Source organism: Carcharodon carcharias, chromosome 19 (assembly GCF_017639515.1).
Source record: "Carcharodon carcharias isolate sCarCar2 chromosome 19, sCarCar2.pri, whole genome shotgun sequence".
Lineage (NCBI taxonomy): Eukaryota > Metazoa > Chordata > Chondrichthyes > Lamniformes > Lamnidae > Carcharodon > Carcharodon carcharias.
In genome coordinates, this window is record NC_054485.1 from 109886359 (window position 1) to 109913434 (window position 27076).

The 27076-nt window shown below is 46.6% G+C and overlaps 1 protein-coding gene and 1 non-coding gene across 4 annotated transcripts; both read right to left on the reverse strand.

Annotated features, from left to right (window-relative positions):
• Nucleotides 1-229: 229 nt before the first annotated feature.
• On the reverse strand, nt 230-26732 carry LOC121291410 (zinc-binding protein A33-like). 3 transcript variants are annotated; one of them, XM_041212536.1, is made up of 7 exons: nt 26340-26732; nt 19147-19242; nt 18295-18528; nt 15578-15600; nt 12814-12920; nt 3856-4119; nt 230-434 (listed from the first exon to the last, which is right to left on the reverse strand). In XM_041212536.1, exons 1-7 carry the CDS (start codon nt 26712-26714, stop codon nt 358-360), a joined length of 1176 nt encoding a protein of 391 aa, XP_041068470.1. In that variant the 5' UTR covers nt 26715-26732; the 3' UTR covers nt 230-357. The 3 variants fall into 3 exon arrangements, with proteins under 3 accessions (XP_041068470.1, XP_041068467.1, XP_041068469.1); XM_041212533.1 differs by lacking the exon at nt 230-434 and having other exon boundaries at nt 3121-4119; XM_041212535.1 differs by lacking the exons at nt 230-434; nt 18295-18528 and having other exon boundaries at nt 3121-4119.
• Nucleotides 10434-10537, reverse strand: LOC121292101. Its single transcript, XR_005946201.1, has one exon. It is a non-coding gene; the product is annotated as a U6 spliceosomal RNA (small nuclear RNA).
• Nucleotides 26733-27076: the final 344 nt, after the last annotated feature.

The following is a 27076-nucleotide window of genomic DNA, read 5'->3' on the forward strand; positions in this document are numbered from 1 at the left end:
TGGATTGTGATCTTGGCCTCAACACCAATCGCACCCACAGCCCCACCACCACACCCCACCCCCCCCCCCCCCCCCCCCCCCCCCCCCCCCCCCCCCCCCCCCCCCCCCACATTATGAACATTGCCAGTATTTCTGGGTCCTGTCCAGCTCCCTTCTGGCTGGACCTGAAAATTCAGACCTATCACGCTATACTTTGAGTTCTGTTCTTGAAACAGACACAACACATAAATAGATTAAAATTTGTTAAATCTTTATTTATGACAGATTTGAACCATTTCAGCAAAGCAGCAATGTCACAGCAGTAAGAGAATATTGCACAATGATCTTAAAACAGCTGAACGCAACAGGACATAGTAATCATAACTGTCTCTGTCCTGGGAACGACACCAACCAAGGCTTCTCCTGTGGAGGATTCAGTGTAGCTCTCCTCTGAACTGTTAGATTCCAGAAAACCAGTTAGTGAAAGATAGAACTAGAGCCAATCTTTAGACACTTTTATGTGCATTTAATTACAGAACTACACATCACAAGCATGCACCTCCTAACCCAACAGCCACAGTTTCACTCTGTGTCTATTTAATTCCCTTTTGTTTTGGAACCCATTACCAATCAGGCGTACCCTGTGAAAGGCACACTTTAAGCCTCCTCTAACAAAATCAAAAATACTTTTAAATGAAATTCTGGGCAAAGTGAAATGACGTGGTGAGATTTACCTGCAATCAGACACTCCACGGCGAAATGGAGAAGCTGGATCTGTGCAGAAAAATGTGCCCCGCACCCGAATGGCCACAGACTCAAACTACTATTGCTGATCAACCCTGCGGAATGCCTTCTGATCTGTGCAGGACTGGTCTGGGTGCATCATGTGGGCCAGCACAGTGCCAAGGTGAGCAGATATGGTTCTGGCAAAGAGCTTGTAATCTGTGCTGAGGAGGGAGACTGGGTGCCAGTTCTTCAGCTGCCAGAGATCTCCCCCCTTGGGCAGCAGGATAGTGATGGAAAGTGGCATTTCCCCATTTGCCAGATTTCCCCTTGGGATCCGCATGTAGTCGCTGCTGCTCTCTTTCCCCCCATCCCCACCATCCCCAGGACGTCCCAGATACCCTGTGGAACTCCACGGTCAGCCCATCCAGCACTGGGGACTTGCCCCTCAAGAGCTGTTCAGGGTCAGCTCTGCCAGGCTAAGGGGAGCATCGAGTCGCTCAGCACCCTCTGTGCCAACCTTCATCAGGCCTCCTAAAAAACCCTGTGAGCATCCTCACTGGACGGATCCAGAGTGAACAGAGCACTGTAATAGGCTCAGGCTGGACGCTGACACCCTCCGAATCCGAGACCAGGGATCCATCATCGGCCAGCAGCCCCAGGAGCTGCTTACGGACCCCCTGCCTTTTTTCCAGTGAGTTGAAGAAGGGGGAGCCACAGTCCAGGCCCTGAAGGAGCCGGATCTGTGACCCCACGAACACACCTCAGGACCCGATAGGCTGCAGGTCCCTCAGCGCATCCTTCTTCACCTCATACACCTTCCACAGGGCCGGGTCCTCATCGGCCTGACCAAGATGAGACTCCAGGCCGAGCACTTCCTGACCCAGCCCCTCAACCCTGGCCTTCTGCCTCCTTGTTGACCCCCTCACATACTCCTGTATGTGAGCCTTACACATGGCCCACCATAATCTCAAAGTGGGTGGGTGGGTGGGGGTTGGTGGGGGGGGGGGGGGGGGGGGTGCGGTGGGGAGCCTCCCTGCTTCACTCACCAGCCCAGAACAGCCCCTCACCTCGAAAAAACAGTTGAAACCTCCCCCGAGGATGAAGCACTAGTCAGCATCAATGGAGCCAAGTTGAGTGGACACTTCATCAAGAAGTGCGCTTGCTGTGTGCCGGCCCAGGGAGGGTACACATTTACTAGGTGAAGCGGCACATCCTCCAGCCATATGGTGAGATGGAGCAAGCAGCCTGGCGCAGGCTCCTTGACCCTCAAGATCTCCGGCTGAAAATGTGGGACTAGCAAGAGAGTCATCCCACTGGAACTGGAAGCAATGCGGTTCATGGAGATCCCTCCTTGTCATTCCAGGAGTCATGTAGCTTTGTCTCCCGGAATGGTGCAGGGTTCCTGTGGAAAGCACGCCCTGTACTCCCCCATCCTTAAGGAGTGAGAAGTTGAGAAATTTATGGTCAGCCTCTCTGCTGCCATCGATGTTGAGGTTGGGTATGGTTATCTTCATGACAAGAGCTTAAGGCAGCCACCAGCGACAGCCGACTGTGGGGAGCAAGTGGAGTCACTCGTGATCCTCATTCAGCAGCCCGGTGAGGAATGTCTTAAGCCGGTGCAGTTCGATTTGGTTCACGTCCTTGCTCATGTCCTTGGGGAGCAGAGCGCACGGACCTGTCGAGCAGTGTCAGCTCCGGCCATCGGTCGAGGGCCAGCTGGACTTTGTCACGGTGACCCAAGCTGTTGGCTAGGAATTCCCGGGATACCCCAAGGGGAAGGAGGGCAGACTTGGTGGGAGATATGAGGGTGTCCACACCTCACTGGTGATGGACTCTAAATCATCCCCGTGCCCTCCAACTGAGCTGCCCCCTCTTCTGGGTTGTTGCTGTCAGTGACCAAACCCACCCCCCTAAGCTCCCCCCCGCCCCCCCTCCCACAATACCACATAGATTATAGTGAGTAGCCCAGCTACACAAGCTGGATCTACCTCTGTCACCATCCCACCCCCATGATCGACAGTAGACGGGTCCTTCCTGGGCTGCTCTGGAGGTTCTGGGACAGAGGGCGATGGTGGCTCAGGGCCCCGCTCAGCCTCAGGTACCGGGTCACACGGTGACTCATCCCCAGTACCAGTGCTCCCAACACCCAAAATCAGGTGGAAAATGGGGACCTTTCCCCTCTCCTACCACCGCCCAGTGTCCTAGTGTGTGGGGCCTTCCCCTCCCCCACCTCTGCCCAGTGACCCAGTGTGTGGGGCCTTCCCCTCCCCCACCTCTGCCCAGTGACCCAGTGTGTGGGGCCTTCCCCTCCCCCACCTCTGCCCAGTGACCCAGTGTGTGGGGCCTTCCCCTCCCCCTCCCCCACCACCGCCCAGTGACCCAGTGTGTGAGGCCTTCCCCTCCCCCACCACCGTCCAGTGACCCAGCCTGTGGGGCCTTCCCCTCCCCCACCTCTGCCCAGTGACCCAGTGTGTGGGGCCTTTTTAATTGAATCCTCGACCAGGTCGAGCAGGTTCTGGGTATATCAGCCCATGGCCAGGCGGACTCAGCCTCATCGACCTCGCCCGTCCCAGACTCCAGGGCGTCCGACTTGGTGACGAGTGACTGGATCATACTGAGTGGATCCTCCTGCCCTCCCTCAGGCAGGGGTCCTCACACATCCCCGGGAGGTACAGGCTGGACCAGAGGGACCCGTCTCCCCCTCCTCTGGAATGGACGTCTCCCGCTGACAGTTTGTGATAATGGGAGGGGGGGTAGGATCCGTGAAGGACACCAGCCCCTCACCTACAGAGGAACAAACCCCCCTTCCCCACCCACATACAAGAAACAGTCTTTATTTGGATGAAGGGATAAAACTCTCATCCTCCTGGGTTGTTACTGTCCGGGGACAGATTTTCAGTGGTTCTGTGTTTTTACCCCCATTAGTGATACATGGACAGAAGTAAGGATAGAGTTTCTCAGTGAATGTAGCAGTGAAAGTGTACATATGGGACTTGTTATCTGAGTTATAAAAGGACACCTTCCCTCCCTCATAATCCAGACAGACTCGAATCTTCCTCGGCTTCACACTCAGCTCTAAGCGTTTCAATAAGTTCTCACACGCCCAGTATTCATTCCCCTCTCTCAGCACCATTGTCCAGTATCCGTTACCTGGATTCAAGTTGCTGATTTTCCCCTTCCTATTGATGGATTCCATGGCCACACCCACATCCCAGTCAGCCTTGATCCCCACTTCCACCTCCCAGGAATGTTTCCCTGATGTGAATCCCTCTGATCCCAGGACACAGGCACAGTAATCAAATCTCTCTGGATTGTCGGGAAGCTGCTTCCGTTTCCCAGTGTATCTCACGTTCCTCAGGTCCTCAGACAGGAGAAGGTTGGGATGGGCTGTATTAGGGTCGAAGGTCACTGGAGCTGGGAACAGATGGACACAAATAAAATGTTAGTCACACTCACTGTAACTTTCACAGCCGGTTAGTGATTGGGAAAATCAGCAATGAACCAGAATTAGAAATTCACCCCCGGGGAAGAGTTTAAACAGAGCACAGGGGAAACAGGAAGACGCTGCCCGGGGGAAGGTTTTACCTGGTGCCCACACCCTGCAGTGAGGCTGAGGAAGCCCCATTACAGAGAGAGTCTGAGACAGGCAGAGTGGGAAATTGGGGCAGGCGGGAGACAAGATCCCAGGACTGCACTGAATCAGGGGTCTTCAATATAAAAGCTTGAAGAGCCAGACTACAGGAAGGAGAAGGAGAGAAAAGAAGGCACGACTGACAGACAGAGAGAGATTGCAACAAGCAGAATGTGACAGTGTGCAACTGGCAGTGAAGGAGAGAGAAAGTTTGACCGGCAGAAAAGGAGCATCACAGGCAAAACGAGGTTGTGACAGGCAAAGAGGGAAGACAGCGTGACAAAGAGAGAGCGACAGCGTAACAGGTAGAATGAGGAGAATGGGAGAGGACGACCCTGGGACAGGCAGTCGGCAGCACTGAGAGTGAGAGGAGGACCCTGGGACAGGCAGTCGGCAGCACTGAGAGTGAGAGGAGGACCCTGGGACAGGCAGTCAGCAGCACCTAGAGGATCTAGTCTATCTAGAGGATCTAGCGTCTAGTCTATACTTAAGTAGGAGTAAGGGTAAAATAAAAACAAGGGTCCATATTCTATTTCGTTAAGATATGTCTGGAGAGCTTAGCCCAGTGATTTACGCATCCTGCGCTATGTGGGAACTTCTAGACGCTCCTGGCGGTCTGGATGACCACGTGTGCAGGAGGTGCCTCTGACTGCAGCAACTCAAGCTCCGGGATTTGGAGCTGGAGCAGCAGTTGGGGACACTAGGGTGCATTCACGGGGCTGAGAGCTTCGTAGATAGCACGTTCCAGGACGTGGTCACCCCACAGCTTGAGGAAGTGCAAGCAGAGAGAGAATGGGTGAACACCTGACAGAGGAAAGGGGACCAGGCAGGTACTGAGAGAATCTCCTGAGTGCAGCTTACTCGCAAACTGTCTATCGGCCTTGGGAAACAGCGAGAGTGTCCGTTCCTCTGTGGAGGCCAATGTGAGCCAAGGCCATGGCACTGTGGGTGCTCCAGCTGCTCAGGGTGGGAGGAAGAAGTGTGGAAGCAATAGTGGTAGAGGATTCATTCGTGAGGAGAATCGGCAGGTGTTTCTGCAGCCTTAGACGTGACTCCAGGATGGTATGCTGACTCCTGGGCGCCAGGGTCAAGGATGTCATGGAACGGCTGCAGATCATTCTAAAGGAGGAGGGTGAACAGCCAGAGGTCATGGTCCATGTTGGGACCAATGACATAGGAAGAAAGAGAGATGAGGACCTGCAAGCAGGCCTTCAGGAGTTAGGTAGGAAATTGAAAAGCTGAACTCCAAAGTAATCTTTGGATTACTCCCAATTCCACGTGGTATTGAGTAAAGGAACAGAGGGATAGAGCAGATGAATGCATGGCTGGAGAGATGGTGCAGGAGGGAGGGCTTTAGATTCCTGGGGCATTGGGACCACTTATGGGGGAGGGACCATTTCTGGGTTACACCTGAACAGGAACGGGACCAACATCCTCACGGGGAGGTTTGCAAATGCTGCTGGAACGGACTTAAACTAAATTGGCAGGGGGTTGGAATCCTGAAGAGTAGTTCAGAGGGGAGAGAAGCTGAGATGGATTTAGAAGTTAAAACGCTAGTAAGTGAGTCTGGAAGGCAGAGGAAACATAGGCTAGATAAGAAAGAAGTGAGTTTAGCAAGGCTAAATGCAACATATGCAAGGAGCTTGAGGAATAAGACAGATGAGCTGAGGGCACAGATAGGCACATGGGGGTATGATATCATAGCTATGACCGAGACTTGGCTAAAAGGGCAGGATTGGCAGCTCAACATTCCTAGTTATAGGATATTCAGACGAGATAGAGAGGGGAATAGAAGAAGAGGGGAGGTTGCAATATTGATCAAGGAATCAATTATAGCAGTGAGGAGGGATGATATCTTGGAAGATTCATTAAATGAAGCCATATGGGTCGAAATAAAAAACACAAAAGAGTGTGTTCTATAAGCCTCTAAACAGTCAGGGAGAGAGAGAGAGAATCAAATATGTAATCAAGTTTCAGAGATGTGTAAGGAAAATAGGGCAGTAATAATAGGGGATTTTAACTACCCAAATATTAACTAGAATAGTTTTAGTGTGCAAGCTAAGGAAGAGAAAAATTCTTAAGTTGCATCGAGAACTTTTTTAGCCAATATTTAGAAAACCCAACAAGGGAGGGGGTATCTCTAGACCTAATATTCGGAAATGAGCCCAGGCAGGTGGAAAGCATATCAGTAGGGGAGCATTTTGTAGATAGTGACCATAACTCAGTTAGATTTAGAATAGTATAGAAAAGGATAAGGTTGGGCCGGGAATAAAAGTTCTGAACTGGGGAAAAGCTAATTTTACTAAGATGAGATACGATTTGACCCAAGTGGACTGGGAGTAGCAATTTGCAGATAAACTGTGTCAGAGCAGTGGGAGGCATTCAAGGAGGAAATAGTGAGAGTACAGGGCAAATATGTTCCCGTCAAGACAAAGGCGGGAACCAAGCCCGGAGAACCCTGGGTGTCAAGGGACATAAAAGGTTAGGATTAAGAAAAAAAGAGAAGCTTATGGCAGATACCGAGGACTTAATACGGCCCAAGTCCTTAGAGGAGTATAAAAAGTGTAGAGGGGAACTGAAAAAGGAAATTCAGAAAGCTAAGATAGTGCACGAGAAAGCATTGGTGGTAAAATAAAGTAAAACCCAAAGGGGTCTTTTAAATATATAAAGAGCAAGAGAATAACTAGGGAAAGAGTAGGGCAACTGGGGACCATAGAGGTAATCTGTGTGTGGACCTGGAAGACATGGGTACAGTCCTCAATGCATACTTTGTGTCAGTCTTCACAATGGAAAAGGATGATGCAGGAATAGACATCAGGGTAGTGAAATATTAGAGGACATTAAGATGGAGAGAGAGGAGGTACTAGCAGGTTTAGCAGCCTTAAAAGTGGATAAATCCGCAGGCCCGGATGAGATGTATTGTTGAGGGAGGCAAGGGAAGAGTTATCAGGGACCCTGACAGTAATTTTCAAATCCTCTCTGGCCATAGGTGAGGTGCCAGAGGACTGGAAGACTGCTAATATTATCCCACAGTTAAAAAAGGGATAGACCTGGAAATTACAGGCCAGTCAGTCTAACCTCTGTGATGGGGAGGTTACTAGAAAGAACTCTGCGGGACAGAATATATCTGCACTTGGAGAGACAAGGATTAATCAGGGATAGTCAGCATGGATTTGTTAAGGGAAGGTCGTGTTTGACAAATTTGATCAAATTTTTTGAGGAGGTAACGATGATTGTTGATGAGGGTAATGCATTTGATGTAGTCTACATGGACTTCAGTAAGACGTTTGATAAGGTCCCTCATGGCAGATCAGCAAGAAAGTAAGAGCCCATGGGAACCAAGGCAAAGTGGCACATTGGATCCAAAATTGGCTGAGAGGCAGGAAGCAGAGGGTGATGGTAGAGGGATGTTTCTGTGACTGGAAGTCTGTTTCCAGTGGGGTTCCACAGGGCTCTGTGCTGGAGCCCTTGCTATTTGTGGTGTACATAAATAATTTTGACTTAAATGGAGGGGGTACGATCAAGAAGTTTGTGGATGACACAAAAATTGGTGGGGTGATAAATAGTAAGGAAGTTTTCTGTAAACTACAGGAGGATATCAATGGACTGGTCAGGTGAGCAGAGCAGTCTCATATGGAATTCAACCCGGAAAAGTGAGGTAATGCACTTGAGGAGGGTTAACAAGGCAAGGGATTAACTATGAATGGTAGGACCCTGGAAAGTTCTGAAGATCAGAGAGACCTCGGTGTGCACATCACAGATCCTTGAAGGTAGAAGGGCAGGTAGATAAGGTGATTAGGAAGGCATATAGGATGATTGCCTTTATTAACATAGGAATAGAATACAAGAGCAGAGAGGTTATGCTGGAACTGTATAAAACATTGGTTAAGCCACAACTGGAGTACTGTGTGCAGTTCTGGTCACCACATTATAGGAAGGCTGTGATTGCACTGGAGAGGGTGCAGAGGAGATTCACCAGGATGCTGCCTGAGCTGGAGGGTCGGAGCTATGAGGAAAAAATGGATAGGCTGGGATTGTTTTCCTTGGAGTAGCGAAGATTGAGAGGGGGCCTGATAGAGGTGTATGAGATTATGAGAGGCATAGATAGGGTAGATAGGGAGGCACTTTTTCCATTAGTAGAGGAGTCAATAACCAAGGGGCATAGCTTTCTACTGCTTACCTGAAATCTAAGAGGGCAGTTGAGGAGAAATCTTTTTACCCAGAGGGTGGTGGGAGTCTGGAAGGGTGGTTGAGTCAGAAACTCTCTTAACATTTAAGAAGTATTTAGCTATTCACTTGCATTCCAATAGCCTCCAGGGCTATGGGCCAAGCGCTGGAAAATGGGATTAGTGTAGTCAGATCTTTGTTGACCGGCATGGACATGAGAGGCTGAATGGCCTCCTTCTGTGCTGTAGGCATCTATGGGTCTATGAGGTTGCAACAGGCAGAGAGAGGGGCCGTGACAAAGACAGGTTGACAGGCAGAATGACGTCACGATAGGCAGAGAGAGAGCACGCAACAGCAGAAGGAGATCTCAACAGGCAGAAAGGGCAAGAAAGGCAGAGAGAGAGGGAGGGGGAGAAACAGGTGGAGAGAGACAAGCAGAGGGAGGGTGCAACTGACAGTGAGTGTGTATGACAGCAAAGAGAGCAAGACAGGTGGAACAGGTGCAGCGAGGGAGAGGGCGGCCAAGAAAGGCTGTGAGAGGGAGACAGAAAGAAAGGCAGAGGGGAAGATAGAGGGAAGGTGTGACTGACAGGGTGTGACAGGTAGAGCAAATATGACAGGCGGAACAAGGTCATGACAGGCAGAGATGGGGAGAGAGTAAGAAAGGCAGAGAGAAAGAGAGAGAGCACAGAAAGCAGAATGAGGTTGGGCAGGCCGAGAGGGAGAGGGGCGCGATACAGAGAGGATGACAGGCAGGGATTGAGTGCAACAGGCAGAACAAGGTTGTGACAGGCAGAGAGAGGGATGAGAAAAGTAGTGAGAGGGAGTGAGTGACTGGCAGTGAGAGAGAGTGAGAAATGCAGAACGAGTGTGTGAAAGGCAGAGCAAGAGGGACCATGACTGGCAAAGAGAAGGTGAGGGAGAGGGTGAGAGAGAGAGGGTGAGAGAGAGAGAGGATGACAGGCAGATAGGGTGAGAGATAGCAGGTGATGGGCAGAGAGGGAGACAGAGGGAAACAAGTTGAATGGTTGTTTACGTGACATGGAGCATGACAAAGAGAGAGAGAGAGAGAGAGAGAGAGGGGTGACAGGTATAGAGAGGGAGAGAGCTCCACAGGTGGAATGCAGGCATGAAAGGCAGAGAGAGAGAGAGAGAGAGAGTACAACAGGCAGAATGAGATTGGCAGAGTAAGAGAGAGGGTGACAGGCAGAGGGAGGGGTGTGACAGAGACAGCATATCAGGTAGAACAAGATCATGAGAGGCAGAGAAAAATAGGGGGAAAGAAAGGCAGAGAGAGAGAGTGAGAAAGGCAGAGAGAGTGAGAAAGGCAGAGAGAGAGAGTGAGAGTGAGAAAGGCAGAGAGAGAGAGTGAGAAAGGCAGAGAGAGTGAGAAAGGCAGAGAGAGAGAGTGAGAAAGGCAGAGAGAGTGAGAAAGGCAGAGAGAGAGAGTGAGAAAGGCAGAAAGAGAATGAGAGGGGGAGCATCACAATGGAATTTACATATTAAAAAGGGAGAAACATACATAAACGAGAATGAGGCTATATGTCAAGGGGAGGCATTATAAGAACCAACAGAAGTGTGTGAAGCCTCCAGTATTGTGCATATGCCTGCTGTCTACAGAAACTGAAGCTGAGAGAGCCACTTTGAATTCCACTGTCCAGGGTATTCTGTTAATTTGCTGGGTGTGTTTAAAATCAAAAACTTTTTTGGATTGTTGCCTTAAATGGGGTGTAACTGGGAGCCAGGTCAATTAGGGGTTTTAGGAGTTATTATAGTAGTAATTTGTAGTTCTATGTATGTGCTTGAAAGCTCTTTTGTTAATAAATATTTTAATTTAGTTTTTTAATCTCTAAAATCTCGGTGGACTTATTCCTGAATTCAGTGCGTGGATCTTGAAATTGAAAAACTGTTGTGAAATGTTTTGTAAGTCTAAAATATGGAACGCTTCATGAATTTGCGTGTCATCCTTGCGCAGGGGCCATGCTAATCTTCTCTGTATCGTTCCAGTTTTAGTAGCACAGTCAAGTTTCCCTTGTCGATTTGATCCACCTGGAACACATCATCTGCTGTGTCATAATACAGAAATTGTGACAGGCAAAGGAGGTTGTGATAGGCAGTGAGAGAGAGAGAGAGAGGGTGCCACAGGCAGAGATGGTGGGTACGAAAGGCAGAGAGAAATAGAAGGTGTGATAGGCAGAGAGAGATTCGGCACAAAAGGCAGAGAGATAGAGAGCTCATGGCACAGGCAGAACAAAGCCATGACACATACAGAGAGCAGGACGTCATGATGGTACAGAAACAAGCAGCCACATGAGGTGGATACTTGGACCATGCTGAATACAAGAGACGGATTAAAGAGCAAGAGAGCAAAGTCAATCGTGCTATAGTGAGTGCTGTATCCCTGGGGCTGGTTGGAGAAGTGAGTGCTCCTCAGTATGAGGGATATTCAGTTAGAAACTGGACAGCCCTGTAACCCCTGTTAGAAGCCCCTGATGCACCAGAACCTATGGCTCCCCTTGTACAGCGGAGGTAAACTCCACTCACTGATGACAGGGCCCCATGGAGGTGGCAGCTAGAGGGGAAGCCCTTTACACCTGGGGAAAAGCAGATCATCCCGACCTGTTTCAATTGTGAGGGAAGTGGACAGTTTGCCCGAGAGGGGAGGAAATCAATGAGGGGACAGCGTCAGGGGACTTGGAACCAAGAGACACCCGACCCACACACCCCTAGTTTACACAAATTCCAACCATCAATGAAATGGTGTCAACATGAAAACATTCCCCAGGGTCAGGCCCATGTCACCCAGGGAGAGGGTGTCCTGGGAAATTCATCAGGAAGGGGCTGCACCCAGCCTGATTATCCTTGTCCACTCAGGTATGATGAGTATGATAGACAATGTGTAGATATTATAGTGGAGGGAAAGAAAGGTTGTAAACACAGGAGTATCCAGCACGGTCGTAGATTCACCCTCTCCTATGATCTACAGGAGAATCCATTGTATTGGGAAGATTTACAGGTGATGCAGAGGTTGGAGCGATATCCAAACCCTTAAGTTTTAAGGTGGGACCCCCCCCCAAACAAAGTTGATATGTGTTTTAGTGAGATGGGACCAGAATAGGATGGGAGTTTTAGGTTCAGATTGGAAGTTGCCTCTCATGGTAAATAATTGTTTGTGGGGTGGAATGGATAGCGGACGAGGTGTTGGTTATTCCTCCACGTCACGGTGAGACATGGGTTATGACATCAATAGGATCCTATTATTTAAAAACTCTGAGAACTCAGATACGGGAAATGTATAGGACTGTAGTAGAATAAAATAGGGAAGTCTCCACTGTTCACAAACATGATTGTGGATGAGTGACTGGGGGAGAAGTCAGGATAGAGGGACACCCCATGTACCAGCCATAAAAACAATACATTTTCCCTAAGGAAGTGGGGAAGGGCCTGGAAAAGGCTGAAGTCTCCCTAGTGGAACAGGGAATATTGGGACTGGGATAACAAATGTGAAAAGGCTTTCATTAAACTGAAAATGGATTTTCAGACTGGCCCAGCTCTGGGAGCTGTGGACCCCGACAAGGATTTTTATCTGGAAGCTACAGCCACCGACGTCAGTTTCAGTGAAGTCCTTCTGCAGGAAACAAACGGTCACTTGTGACCAGTAGCCGATGAGTCCAGAGTCCTAACAGACACGGAAAAGGGATTTTCCCTCTGTGAGGGACATCTGTTAGTGACCTGTTGGGCAGGGAAACATTTTACTGTTTTCACCAGCACCTATTACTGACCCAGCACAACCTAATCCGACTGTTGTTGGACAGAAAAATCAAAAAATGAACAGAATCTAGTGCCAGAATAACCAGATGAGCTTTATCGCTAAGTGGGAAAAACATTAAGAATGAATGACCCTAAACTCACAGCTCATCTCAACTATCTGGGAGAACCCCATACTTGTACCATACAGGGTGTTTGGGAAACTGAGGGAGGATTCAGGGCAGGAATCCACCCTGAGGGATGAGATATTTATGTTGACGGCTCTAGTTCTTTGGAAGAAGGGAATAGAAAAAGAGAATGCTGAATTAATGATCCACAAAGGGAGGTTGAATGAGCAATATTTCTTCCCAATACTATGAGTGCCCAGCAGGTGGAGCTAGTCACTATGACTGTGATCCGACAATTATGTATTTAAACAGAAAACTGAAGTAAAATCTAATTAGTTACAGATACAATTACATATTTAGTATCAAGTGACTGGTCCATTCTACTAATAACAGAGAGAGCTGTTTAATAGCTGGTGTCAGGAAGCTCACACCCACCTGTATTAATCGCAGTCAGCATCTTTTTCCACACTCTGTACTGCAGCGACCCAATGTACTTCCCCACATTTATTAAACCTTCTGTCGCTCTGGGAGTTTGCTTCACCCTGAAACAGGAGATAAAGGTCAGTAAACAAAAACAGAATTACCTGGAAAAACTCAGCAGGTCTGGCAGCATCGGCGGAGAAGAAAAGAGCTGACGTTTCGAGTCCTCATGACCCTTCGACAGAACTTGAGTTCGAGTCCAAGAAAGAGTTGAAATATAAGCTGGTTTAAGGTGTGTGTGTGGGGGCGGAGAGATAGAGAGAGAGAGAGGTGAAGGGGAGGGGTGTGGTTGTAGGGACAAACAAGCAGTGATAGAAGCAGATCATCAAAAGATGTTAACGACAATAGTACAATAGAACACATAGGTGTTAAAGTTAAAGTTGGTGATATTATCTAAACGAACGTGCTAATTAAGAATGGATGGTAGGGCACTCAAGGTATAGCTCTAGTGGGGGTGTTTTTTTTTAAGTAATGGAAATAGGTGGGAAAAGGAAAATCTTTATAATTTATTGGAAAAAAAAGGAAGGGGGAAACAGAAAGGGGGTGGGGATGGGGGAGAGAGCTCACGACCTAAAGTTGTTGAATTCAATATTCAGTCCGGATGGCTGTAAAGTGCCTAGTTGGAAGATGAGGTGTTGTTCCTCCAGTTTGCGTTGGGCTTCACTGGAACAATGCAGCAAGCCAAGGACAGACATGTGGGCAAGAGAGCAGGGTGGAGTGTTAAAATGGCAAGCGACAGGGAGGTTTGGATCATTCTTGAGGACAGACCGCAGGTGTTCTGCAAAGTGGTCGCCCAGTTTACGTTTGGTCTCTCCAATGTAGAGGAGACCACATTGGGAGCAACGAATGCAGTAGACTAAGTTGGGGGAAATGCAAGTGAAATGCTGCTTCACTTGAAAGGAGTGTTTGGGTCCTTGGACGGTGAGGAGAGAGGAAGTGAAGGGGCAGGTGTTGCATCTTTTGCGTGGGCATGGGGTGGTGCCATAGGAGGGGGTTGAGGAGTAGGGGGTGATGGAGGAATGGACCAGGGTGTCCCGGAGGGAGCAATCCCTACGGAATGCCGATAAGGGGGGTGAAGGGAAGATGTGTTTGGTGGTGGCATCATGCTGGAGTTGGTGGAAATGGCGGAGGATGATCCTTTGAATGCGGAGGCTGGTGGGGTGATAAGTGAGGACAAGGGGGACCCTATCATGTTTCTGGGAGGGAGGAGAAGGCGTGAGAGTGGATGCGCGGGAGATGGGCCGGACACGGTTGAGGGCCCTGTCAATGACCGTGGGTGGAAAACCTCGGTTAAGGAAGAAGGAGGACATGTCAGAGGAACTGTTTTTGAAGGTAGCATCATTGGAACAGATGCGACGGAGGCGAAGGAACTGAGAGAATGGGATGGAGTCCTTACAGGAAGCGGGGTGTGAGGAGCCGTAGTCGAGATAGCTGTGGGAGTCGGTGGGTTTGTAATGGATATTGGTGGACAGTCTATCACCAGAGATTGAGACAGAGAGGTCAGGGAAGGGAAGGGAAGTGTCAGAGATGGACCACGTGAAAATGATGGAGGGGTGGAGATTGGAAGCAAAATTAATAAATTTTTCCAAGTCCCGACGAGAGCATGAAGCGGCACCGAAGTAATCATCGATGTACCGGAGAAAGAGTTGTGGAAGGGGGCCGGAGTAGGACTGCAACAAGGAATGTTCCACATACCCCATAAAGAGAAAGGCATAGCTGGGGCCCATGCGGGTACCCATAGCCACACCTTTTATTTGGAGGAAGTGAGAGGAGTTGAAGGAGAAATTGTTCAGCGTGAGAACAAGTTCAGCCAGACGGAGGAGAGTAGTGGTGGATGGGGATTGTTCGGGCCTCTGTTCGAGGAAGAAGCTAAGGGCCCTCAGACCATCCTGGTGGGGGATGGAGGTGTAGAGGGATTGGACGTCCATGGTGAAGAGGAAGCGGTTGGGGCCAGGAACTGGAAATTGTTGATGTGACGTAAGGTGTCAGAGGAATCACGGATGTAGGTGGGAAGGGACTGGACAAGGGGAGAGAGAAGGGAGTCAAGATAACGAGAAATGAGTTCTGTGGGGCAGGAGCAAGCTGAGACGATCGGTCTACCGGGGCAGTTCTGTTTGTGGATTTTGGGTAGGAGATAGAAGCGGGCCGTCTGAGGTTGGGCGACTATCAGGTTGGAAGCTGTGGGAGGGAGATCCCCAGAGGAGATGAGGTCAGTGACAGTCCTGGAAACAATGGCTTGATGTTCAGTGGTGGGGTCATGGTCCAGGGAGAGGTAGGAGGAAGTGTCTGCGAGTTGACGCTCAGACGCCGCGAGGTAGAGGTCAGTGCGCCAGACAACAACAGCACCACCCTTGTCAGCGGGTTTGATGACAATGTCAGGGTTGGACCTGAGAGAATGGAGTGCAGTAAGTTCAGAGAGAGACAGGTTAGAATGGGTGAGAGGAGCAGAGAAATTGAGACGACTAATGTCGCGCCGACAGTTCTCAATGAAAAGATCGAGAGAAGGTAAGAATCCAGAGGGAGGGGTCCAGGTGGAGGGAGAATATTGGAGATGGGTAAAAGGATCTATTGAACTGGGAGAGGACTCCTGCCCAAAGAAGTAAGCCCGGAGACGAAGACGGCGGAAGAAGAGTTCAATATCAAAGGTCAGTGTTGGATCATTCCAGGGTGGGGAGAAATATGTTAGAAATAAAAATCAAATCAAGGGTCTAAATTTTACCTTTTCGGTACAGCCGGAAGTTTCTGTGGAACAAGAACAATTATTAATGTTTGTGTTTGGAGAGCATTTTATCACAAAAAGTAAAGAAACAAACTGGATTCCACAGAAAAGTACATTTTAAATGTAGAAATAATTGAACTGCCTCTCCCTGTCCTCACTGGACTGTGAGTTACTCCACCATGGGCAGAGTTTTATGTTTACCCCCACCCCCCCACGGCAGGTTTGTCGGCTGTGTTTGGGGAGGGGGAGTGGAGGGTGGGTGGCTGTAAAATTCTTTGGATGGCCTTTGCCCACCCCGACCTCTCCGCAATTTTATGGTGGGACGTATGAGATCTCGGCTGCCTCTGCCCACACCCTTCCCTCAATTGAGGCCTTTAAATGGCCAATTATTGACCATTTAAGGGCTGTCTCCTGCCCAGATTCAATTTCCAAGCTGGCACGGGGAGTTTAGAGGCATATGGAAGCCCGAAAAGCGATCCTGCTCAGGCCTCGGATGAGAAGTAGCAGCAGGGTTTCGACTCCATCAACAGTCTCCTTATAACGTCAGTTGATTCCATTCCCCCATCCACACACACCGCTCTCCTCCCCAACTCCCCCACCCCCCACTCTCCCCCTCCTCACAACTCCACAAAAAGTCTGGGCATTGCAGGTGCAACCTCCCCATTCATATCTCCCCAACCCCCTGCCTCCCTACCAACACCCCTACCACCCTTTACCCACTTCCAGGCCTTACCTTCCCTCCCTGCCCAGCTCTAAGACCACCAAATCATAGCTGGCCCTGGAGTCCCAGAACTTAGACCCCGAGCAGTCCCAGTTCTGTCCACTGCAGCTTCTGGTGCTGCTGGGACTAGAGAGCTACCAACCAGTCAGCTCTACGAGGCAGGACTTCCTCCCGAGTGAGGGGCCAAACTCCGGGATCCAGTGAATTAACGTTCGAACTTACTGTGCAATGCAACTCAGAGCTGCAATCTACTTCTAAAACCCCGAAGAATGTCAAATTGTTCGAACTAATTCATGGCTTAAAGAGATTCAGTAATATTTTCACGTTTTAATTTTTATGTGCCTTGGAGAGAAGTGTTTCTGTGAATCTATACAGGTCTGATGTCCACAATCTGACACCCTGGGGGCTGATACTGTGCTGGGTTTTGGGTTTTCCTGGATTTTGGATTACCCATTATCCAATTAATTGAAGCATCGTGTGAACCTACAGCCAAGTGGTTATGGTACTGGGTTTGTAACCTCAAGAGTTCAAAGCTCACAATGGCAAACTAGGAAACAATGTAACTTCATCTGAAAACAGATGGAAATGTGTTTATTTAAAAGATTATCAAGAGTTCAAATCTCACAATGGCAAACTATGAAACAATGTAACTTCATCTGAAAAACAGATGGAAACGGGTTTGTACTCGAAAGAGTTACAACAGACCTTGGGCTTGGCTTAAATAGCCAAGTGGTTATGGTACTGGGTTTGAAACCCAAGATCAAGAGTTTAAATCTCACAATGGCAAACTATGAAACAATGTAACTTCATCTGAAACAGATGGAAACGTGTTTGTACTCGAAAGAGTTATAACAGACCCTGGCCTGTGTTTAAATGAGTTGGATGATGAAAAGCACAGCCCGGGACAGCGGCTGAATGCTGATACTTGAGACACATGTTATTAAACAGACAGGGTAAATTATATAGATGTTGTAAGTTTTGAGCGGTGCACGGAGAGAAAAATGCCTGGTTTTTGGAGAATTCTGGTTTTTGGACAGCTGGATTTGGGACACTGTACAACCTGGGGTTGTCCAATAGAAATTACTATTTATCCCTCGACCACCAGTGCTAAAATAGATTAATCAACATTTCAATACACAGCAGAGAATTAACAAAAATACTCGGATGTTCACTGAGCTTCCTGGGAAATCGATCTTAATTTAAATGTTTGCAGAGTGGAGATGCCCCCCTCCAGCTTTTTGAACATTTAACTATTTAACTGCTGGGAGAAAGCTTTACCTATCTGTGTATCTGACCCTGTGCAGAGCTCCCTCCTGGACAGAATCATTCCAGTTCTAGCCAGGGAGGAGCCAAGCATTGTAAACATGGCAAAATCAGAATTACCTGGAAAAACTCAGCAGGTCTGGCAGCATCGGCGGAGAAGAAAAGAGTTGACGTTTCGAGTCCTCATGAAGGGTCATGAGGACTCGAAACATCAACTCTTCTTCTCCGCCGATGCATTGTAAACATGGTACTGCCTGGCTGGACTGTAGTTCCCAGTCTCAAACCAACAGCTGGAAATGTACAGGCGGGAGAATGGTCTGACCCTTCTGAGAGTTTCTTACTCTGTATGAAGCCGCTTTTCTTCATTATTTCATTTTACTAAACCGTTCCCTCATAATATTTCACTACAGTAAACAAGCTCCAGGGGCCAGGGTTTTATGGCGTGTCTCCCGCTGGTGGATGTGGCGGGCCATTTAAATCTCCATTCACTTCGGCGGGAGCACAGTATCCCACCGGGCAGGAGGGGCGATAAAATCCTGGCTCAAATTGAGTGATTTCCATGTTAAAGATAGCGGTTAATGCTCCTGTTTGTGAGACAGAGATAAGCAAATGTCACAGGTGATTTGGTACCATTATGCTTCAGGAGTTTTTTATTCTGAAATTTGACGGGACGCTCTGCACACTCTTACATATGGTTTCGAGCAAAGAGATAAAGGAAAGTAAAATAAGCTACTTTTAAGAACTTGGGGCTGTTTTGTTCCTTCAGCTCTTGTTCAATATCCCGAACAGTGACCGAAAGCGATGAGATTTCCTCCGTTATCTTCTCAATTCTCTCCTTCATCTCCTGACTCTTTTTCTCTTTCTCCAGGTTCAGATCTTCCAACACGATTCTCTCTTCCTCACGGAGAAACTGGTGAAGTTTTTCAAATTCGGCTTTAATCTGTTTCTCTGTCTTTACACTTTGGTCCTTTGGAAATTATCAGTGAGATTGGAAAATCAAATGAGGATTTTTAAGAACTTTTTCAGCCTGAGCAGTTCTGTTCATATCAGAATATTATAGAGAAAACATTCCCAATCTCGTTAATTCCCAAACCAGATAACTTGAACTATATATATATATATATATATACACACACATATATATATAATATTATATATATATGACTTATTTAACACAGAGAAAATTATCTACATCAGTCAGACCTTGTTAACAGATTAGTTATAATTAAGAAGAAGGAGCTGTAACTGAGGACTGAGTTGGCTGATGTTTCTATTTGGTTTATTAGAGACTATCTCCTATTTAAAGCCAAACAAAAACATCTTCTCTGTCTAGACTATCAAACCCCTCCTTAATTTTAAAGACCCCTATAAGGTCATTCCTCAACTTTCTCTTTCCCAGAGAAAAGAGCCACAGCCTGTTCAATCTTTTCCAATAGGTTTAACTTCTTAGTTCTGAAATCATCCTTGTGATTATTTTTTACACCTATTCCACTGCCTCTTTATTCTTAATAGAGAGACTAGAATTCTGCACAGTACAATTCTGCAAATGTGCACATAATGTGGAACAAAATAACATCAGAAATACCTGAATGTGGGTTAATGTTTTTTCATAATCACATTTTAGAATGTTCCATTGCTCCTTTTTATCCTGGACTGGTTTCTTAAAGGTTCTCAGTTCCTCCTGAACAAAGAATATCAATTAATGTGTACAATTTTCAGAAATAAACATCTAAAAATTAAGTATCATTCAAATAAAGTTAAAATTCTGAGAACTCTTGCACTAATATAGAGCTTCATTTTCTTCATATTCAGCAGTTTGCTGTAGACATTTTTGCTGTCTACCTGAAACCAATGTTTGGGATCAGTCACCGGCTTTAAGTGCCACCTGACTTTCCATTTCCATTGAAATTAGGAATATGTTTCCTGAGATGTGAAGTTAAAACAGAGGCTTTCCTTTTTATTGTTTTACACAGTTTTAAAATCATATTAAAATTAACTCTATGATGAATTAAGTATTGCTAAAAAAATGTGACGTTATCAAAACTTTTCATCTTGCACTCATCGGGATAGGTCGCAGAGAATTATCAATGGGGAAACAACAATTTATACTGCATGAGAAGAGAGTGATGATGGGTGGAGCATTTGCCATGGAGAATGCAGCATGGAATACCTAACTGCCCAGTTTTGTTGAAATGCAAACCAGGCAGGTCGACTTTGATTAGTCAGGGCATTGCCCTGGAGAATGAATCAGGGAATGAATGACTGTTCCCTAAGACAGGTGGAATATGTCTCCACACTGCACCTTTTTCAACTGAACAAAAGCTTAGGGAAGTCATTCCCTGGTCCTGTCACAACGAGAGGTCAGACCCAGCAGAGGTGGCAGTGATTTCCCATCAAATCTCCCTCTGCCTGGACTGTTATTAACATATCCAGAGGAATCAATCTACTTCTGTTTCCTGGTGCCGGTGACTTGTGCTGTTCAAGAGGCTTTGATGAAAGTTTATAAGATTCATGCTGCCATTGAACACTTCACGCCTGGAATATAAATAGGATTCACATTATACATATCATCACTTCCCATGAAGTGTCACCTCGTCATTTTCTCTGCCATAGAATGCGTTGAAGAAAAAAATTAAAGATCGTCTCAAATTCCTGGTTCACAGACATTTTCGGATTTATTTTTCAACTTGATTAGTGTCGATTTGATAACCTACTGTGCAAGAGAATTTGCTTACCATTCGAAGAGCTGATCAAATACTGTGCACACTGAGAACACCTGCCATCTTGACCCCTCCATTGTTGCTAAGTTATCAAACTGCTTATCTGATATCCAGTACTGGATGAGCAGAAATTTCCTCCAATTAAATTTTAGGAAGACTGAAGATATTGTCTTTGTTCCCCACTACAAACTGCGTTCTCTAGATACCAACTTCATCCCCTTCACTGGTGTCATGTCCATGAGACATGAAAGGGATCATAAACTGTTTAAATCAATCCTTACTTTCTGGTTATTTAAAAATGGATTTTGCTAGACCAAAAACATGGCTGCTACAGTCACATGATTTGCAACTTGCCCACAGTTCTGGAAACTTCCAACAGCAATTACAAGACAAAGCTCAACCGTCATCATTGTGGAATCTCACACCTATCATTGTGTGGGCCCATTACAATCAATGAAACAAGGGAGCAACAGACAGCCTGTCTCCCCAGCCTGTACTTATAACAAGGAGACAACCATTGAAACTTGTTATACCTGCGGAGGCGCTAATAAGCATGTATTGTGATCAGAGGCATAAGGCCGGGTTTTCCCCTCATTGGGCAGGCGCAAAGGGCGGGCCAAGGAGTGACTGCGAAATGGTCTGCCCTCAGCGATCAGGCCCCAACCGCAATTTCACGCTGGCTGGCCAATTAATGGCTCTCAGTGCTGCCTGGGCGGTGGGGGGAGGGGTGTGTGTGGGAGAAGCGTGAAAGTTGCACTTCCTCAAACTCCCTGAAGGCACAGAGCTGCCTCAGGGCGCTGAAGATTTTTAAAAACAAAATTAAAGATTTAAAAATCCGGGGAAAATGTCTGCACAGCAGATTCATGTACTGTTACAAGGTAATTATTAAAATCCTGCCCAAACATTTTTCTTATTTAATTATGGGAATCTCATCATCCTGCTCATAGAAACGAATTGTGAACCTGAAACTGATTCATCAATGTGCAACACTATATGACCTAAGCTCCTTTGGCCTTTGGGAAGTTTTATGTTACATTCCTGGACTCCCAGTGCTGTTTACTGTTAACACCCAGCCTGACAACATCAAAGCAGGGCTCCCAGCTGACAACAAAACCTGCCTCAAGTTTAACCTTCCTCGGAGCTGGTTCTCTGGAAGGTTCCTTCCATCACCTGTCTCTTTATACCAACCTCATCTTGCAGCATCATCACCAAATTTAAGGGAACTTGGCAGCCCCTGCTTCCAATTGGCTGAACTTTAACTCCTACATGATGGAACCTTCACTGGACTCTGGCATTCTGGACTCTAATATTCACATGAATTAATATTCCTCTCTTTGGGTTTTTTGCTCAAAGTTAATCCTAGTTCCTCTTATCCCCTCCTTGTGCGCTTACGTGTGTATTTGTAGATGTGTCGACCATCCCCCGGGTTTGAATGTATGAATAAACAACACTTCTGATTTAATCCGAAGGAGAGTTTGCTGTGGATCATTTTATAATTGGTGTTACTAACAGACAGGGGATTTAGGGAAAAACAACACAATCTATTTCAAAGATTAAAACACCTCTGCTTATGGACAGATGGCAAGAAAAATAAAGGAGTTCAGTTTGCCTCTCTCCCTTCTCCATAATATTGGCAACAGTCTAAAACTAAACAATCTTGGTGTCAAATTGACCCTGAGATGAGCTTCTGACCACATATCCTCACCTTTACTAAGACTGCCTATTTCCACCCCTTAACATCTCTCAACTTCACCCCTGCCTCAGCTCATCTGCTGTTGAATCTCTCATTCATGTCATTGTTACCTCCAGACTTGACTATTCTAATGTTCTTCTGGCTGGTCTCCCACATTCTACCCTTTGTAAACTTGAAGTCATCCAAAACTCTGCTGTCCATCTCCTGATTTGCAGCAAGCCTCATTCCTGTGTTCGCTGACCTGCAGTGGCTCTTGGTCAAGCAACACCTGTATTTTAACATTCTCATGCTTGTTTTCAAATCCCTCCATGGCCTCATCCCTCCCTACCTCTGTAATCTCCCCCAGCCCTCACAACCCTCTGAGATACCTGCGCTCATTTAATTCTGGCCTTTTGAGTATGCCTGAATGTAGTGACTCCATATTTAACGGTTGTGCCTTCCGCTGCCGAGGCCTGAACCTCCGGAATTTCCTCCCTAAACCTGTCTGCAATTTCTCTTTATGTAAATTGGTGTCTAATTTTACTTTTCAATACTACTGTGAAGGACCTTCAGGTATTTTGTTACGTTAATTGTGCTATATAACTATAAGTTGTCGTTGTTGTTGATTAACATCTACTAAGATGGTGTTTATGCTAAAGTAAAACTTCTTCATGTGAGCATATGAACTAGGAGCAGGAGTAGGCAGCTCAACCCTTCGAACCTGTGTTACAGCACAGCAGATGGTAAATGCCGAGCTGCTCAGAGCAGCCTCAGAGCGAAACGTGAAACAGCTGCCACAACTGTTTGCAATTTGTATATTTATTTCAAGATGCTTGCCTTGAATTCAGTAGTAGTAATTCCGCCAAGTCTTAGAGGTTTACTTTTACAAAACTAAATGAAACATTTATGAATAAAATAAATGATTTTAAGCACATACATAGGTCTACAAATTATTACTATGATAACTCCTAGCTCCCTTAATTAATCTTTCTCCCAGTTACACCTCCATTAAGATGGTGTAAAGTAAAAACAAAATAGATTTTAACAGACCCAGGCAAAACATACAATACCCTGGACAGCGATATTCACAGTGAGTTTTCTTAGCTTTGGTTCCTAGAGGCTGGAGGCTTTTCACACTTGTTAGACCTTAGAATTCCTTCTTCTTGCACATAACCTCATCTCATTTATACAGGTTTCTCTCTTTTTAATATAAATCCCACTGTTCCAATATGTCTTCGCAACTTCACTTTTTCTATAACATAAATCTTTCTTGGTACTCAAATTATCAGTAATCTGATAAATTGTGGAGTCAATCTCCCTGGGGCTGCGCTTAACCTCAGGGAGATGGGTTCACTCTTTTGTGCGTATGGGAAAAATAAACACATTGTTTGGCTTAGCCTCTGTTGACTAGGTGTAACACCTTCCCATCTCTTTGAAATTCAAACTAATCTAATTTATCGAAAAATGCAAATGTTCCTCATACCTCTTATTCCACAACTTCAACCAAGTTTACATATTTAGCGGGTAGAATTATCCTCCCATTGTGGGGGGAGGTTTAGGAGCAGGTGCGTGGAGCTGCACCTCCGATCGGCGCCCCTGATTGGGGGCGCGCCACCATTTTACATGGGCGAGCCAATTAAGGCCCGCCCAGCATGATGTCCGTAAGGAAGCGCTATGCGCTCCCTGTGTTGGGGGGGGGGCGGATTCCTTGAGCCGAGAGTGCGCTCCTTTGCCCATACGCACAAAAGAGCGAACCCATCTCCCTGAGGTTAAGCGCAGCCCCAGGGAGATTGACTCCACAATAAAAAATATTAAAAACAGAAGAAATAAATTTCCCTGAATGTCCCCTCATGTGACACTGTCACATGAGTTGGGACATGTCCATCACTTTCATTGACAAGTATATTAAAAATTTTAAAACCTACATGAAACCTCATCCCGCCTGTGGACGAGGTTTCATGTTTTCTCTATTCCCTGCTGGGGCTCCTGGCTGACCCGCCAACTTTAAGGTTGGACGGGCAGGTCCTTTAACTATTTTGATGATCCTGTCAATGGCCTCAGTTGGCCATTGTCAGGTCGGCAGGCCCACAGCTGGTTTTGCTGCGCCCCCACTTTCCTGAAGATTTAAATGGGGGTGGGATGACATCGGGGGGTTCTCCCATGTCATTTTGTGCATCGGCGAGTGGGCCCTGCCCCCTGCTCGCCAATGGCAAAATTCAGCCCCGGGAGTTCCGCCCAGCGTCATCCCGGGTCACTTTAGGTGTTGGCGAGCAGGCCCCGCCTCCCCCACCCCCGACCCACCCCCTGCTCGCCGATCGGGAAATCCTGCCCAGCATTTCAAACTTAGCTTCTCTTCTGATTCATCAAAACAGGGGCAAGGATTTGAATCTCACCATGGCGGATGATGGAATTTGAATCCAATAAAAACCTGGAATTAAAAGTCTAATGATGACCACAAAACCATTGCCGATTGTTGTAAAAACCCATCTGGTTCAGTCATGGTCTTTAAGGAAGGAAGTTTGCTGTCCTTACCCCAGTCTGGCCTACATGTGGCTCCAGACCCAGAGCAATGTGGTTGACTCTTGAATGCATTCTGAACAAGGACAATTAGGGATGGGCAATAAATGCTGGCCTAGCCAGCAACACCCACGGCCCATGAATGAATAAAAAAAATAGACAGAGAAACCAACCCAAAGCCCACTATTAACATACATGTACAATAAATCACAATAATATTATCAACATTATTATATTTTCATGACACCTGTTCCGCCATCCAGTAAGATCATGGCTGATCTGATTTGAACTCAAACTCTACATTACTGCCTGCCCCTGATAACCTTTCCTCCACTTCTTAATCAAGAATATATTTAGCTCTGCCTTACAAATATTCAAGGGGCAGAATCTTCTGGTGAGCGTCCGGCTGATGTTGGTGTCCCAGTGTCACCACGCATCATTCTGGCCTTCAGTTCGGTGGGCGCGCACCGGAGTTGGCTGCGTGCGTGCCAAACTGTCAAAGGCCTGTTAAGGCCATTTGTCAATTAATTAAACTGATTGTTTGGGCTGCCCGTCCAACCTTAAGGTTGGGGGGCAGGTGAAGAGCCCAGGCGGCCTTTGCATTTCTCACGAAACCTCATCCGTGGGCGGGACGAGGTTTCATGAAGGGTTTATAAATTAAATAAAATTTTTAATTAAAACTCATTGACATGTCCCAGCTCATGTGACGTAAAATGGCTGCACGCAGCCGATCGCGGGTGGTGCCTACACCTGCTTGCGTCCCCTCCTGCCCAGCCCTCCCAACTGAAAGAAAATTCTCCCCATAGTCTATGTCCCACCTTTTGAGGAAGAGAACTCAAAAGACTCATGACTCTCTGAGAGAAAAATGTTTTCCCCATCTTTGTCTTAAATGGGCGACCCCTTATTTTTAAACAGTGACCCCTAGTTCTGGATTCTCCCACAAGAGGAAACACCCTCTCCATATCCACCCTGTCACGACCCCTCAAGATCTTACTTGTAAGTGGCCTCTTACTCTTCTAAACTCCAGTGGATACCAGCCTAGCCTGTCCACCCTTTCCTCACAAGATAGTATTTGGCCTAGTAAGCCTTCACTGAACTAATTCCAGTGCATTTACATCCTTCCTTAAATAAGGAGACCAGTACTGTACAAGTACTCCAGAGGTGGTCTCACCAATGTCCTGTGTAACTGAAGCATAACCTCTCTACTTTTGCATTCAATTCCCCTTACAATAAATGATAGCATTCTATTAGCTTTACTAATTACTTTCCTCTCACCATTTAGATAATATGCTTCTTTCTTATTCTTCCTGTCAAAATGGAGAATTTCACATTTTTCCTCATTGTACTCCATTTGCCAGATCCTTGCCCATTCACCTAACTTACCTATATCCTTTGTAGCCTCTTTATGGCCTCTGCACAACTTACTCTCTCACCCTTGTGTCATCAGCAAATTTAGCAACCATATCTTCAATTCCTTCATCTAAATCATTTATAAAAATTGTAAGGTTTTGCGGCCCCAGCACTGATCCCTGTGGCACACCACTCTTGCCAACCAGAAAATGACCCATTCATGCCTAGGCTCTGCTTCCTGTAAGCCAGCCAATCTTCTATCTGTGCCAATATGTTACCCCCATGCCATGAGCTTTTATTTTCCACAATAACCCTTATCAAATGCCTTCCGAAAATCTAAGTACACTTTCTGTCCCAGGTTTCTGAAGCAGCAGTACAAATGACAGTTCATCTAAAGACTGAGAATTTAAATAAAAGTGCCCTAAGTGTTGGAAGATGCTCAAACCAAATCTGCTAATATTCCCGGCTCAGTATTCCATTATCTTTTTCTGTATTTTATTTGGCATTGTATCTCCTCACCTTAAACTCTTTAGCAGTTTCTTTCAGTGGCAGCATCTTGTGGCTTGGCTGATTTCTTGAAGTCTGACAAACGACAGCGATAGACTGATTGTCAGTTTTACCAAATAATTGCACCTTCTCCTTGTGAGGGCTGCACTCCTGCTGACTTTCATCACTTTTAGCACATTTTACAAATGTCTCCATGTTGTTGGAGAGGGCGCGGATCGGCCTCAGGTCACTGGAAAAGGTCTCCGTTCTACATACAGGACAAGAGGTGGTAACAGCTTTCTCCCTGCACCGGGATATAGAGGATTGATAGAAGCTATGATCACAGTCAGTTAGGAAAGGATCCTCATACAGATCACGGCAAACAGCACAGGAAAGATTATCTTCCATCTCAAAGGACTGATCACCTCATTCTGTGTGCCAATTAAATTGGTAATTAGTATATATTGAAATAATTGCAGTTTCTGTTCCTGATTCCAGGAGCAACCTTACAAACCACAGCCCAGGAAAGAGCAGAGCAAATGAGTAATATAAATAGATTGTGGATAAACAAGACCTCCTCATTAATTTTGTTCAGGGAATCACCACCCTGACAGACCTGACTGTGTCCCTGGTCCTGTAAAAATGTAGATATAATTTTACATTACTCTAATAGAGGACAAAGAGAGAACAGCTAATCTGGACAGAATTAATTTAAACTGTTCTCACAGGCTTTTGATCAAAGAAGTGAGTCTAAGAGAAGGAAATTATCG

Excerpts from the sequence above, each read along its gene's own strand:
- LOC121291410 (XM_041212533.1), bottom strand. The coding sequence starts at position 26,714 with ATGGAAGATAATCTTTCCTGTGCTGTTTGCCGTGATCTGTATGAGGAT. Across the intron at positions 12,921-15,577 it reads CTTCCGGCTGTACCGAAAAG|GGTGAAGCAAACTCCCAGAG; the intron begins GTAAAATTTAGA and ends CTCCTGTTTCAG. Across the intron at positions 4,120-12,813 it reads GCTGACTGCGATTAATACAG|CTCCAGTGACCTTCGACCCT; the intron begins GTGGGTGTGAGC and ends ATCTGTTCCCAG.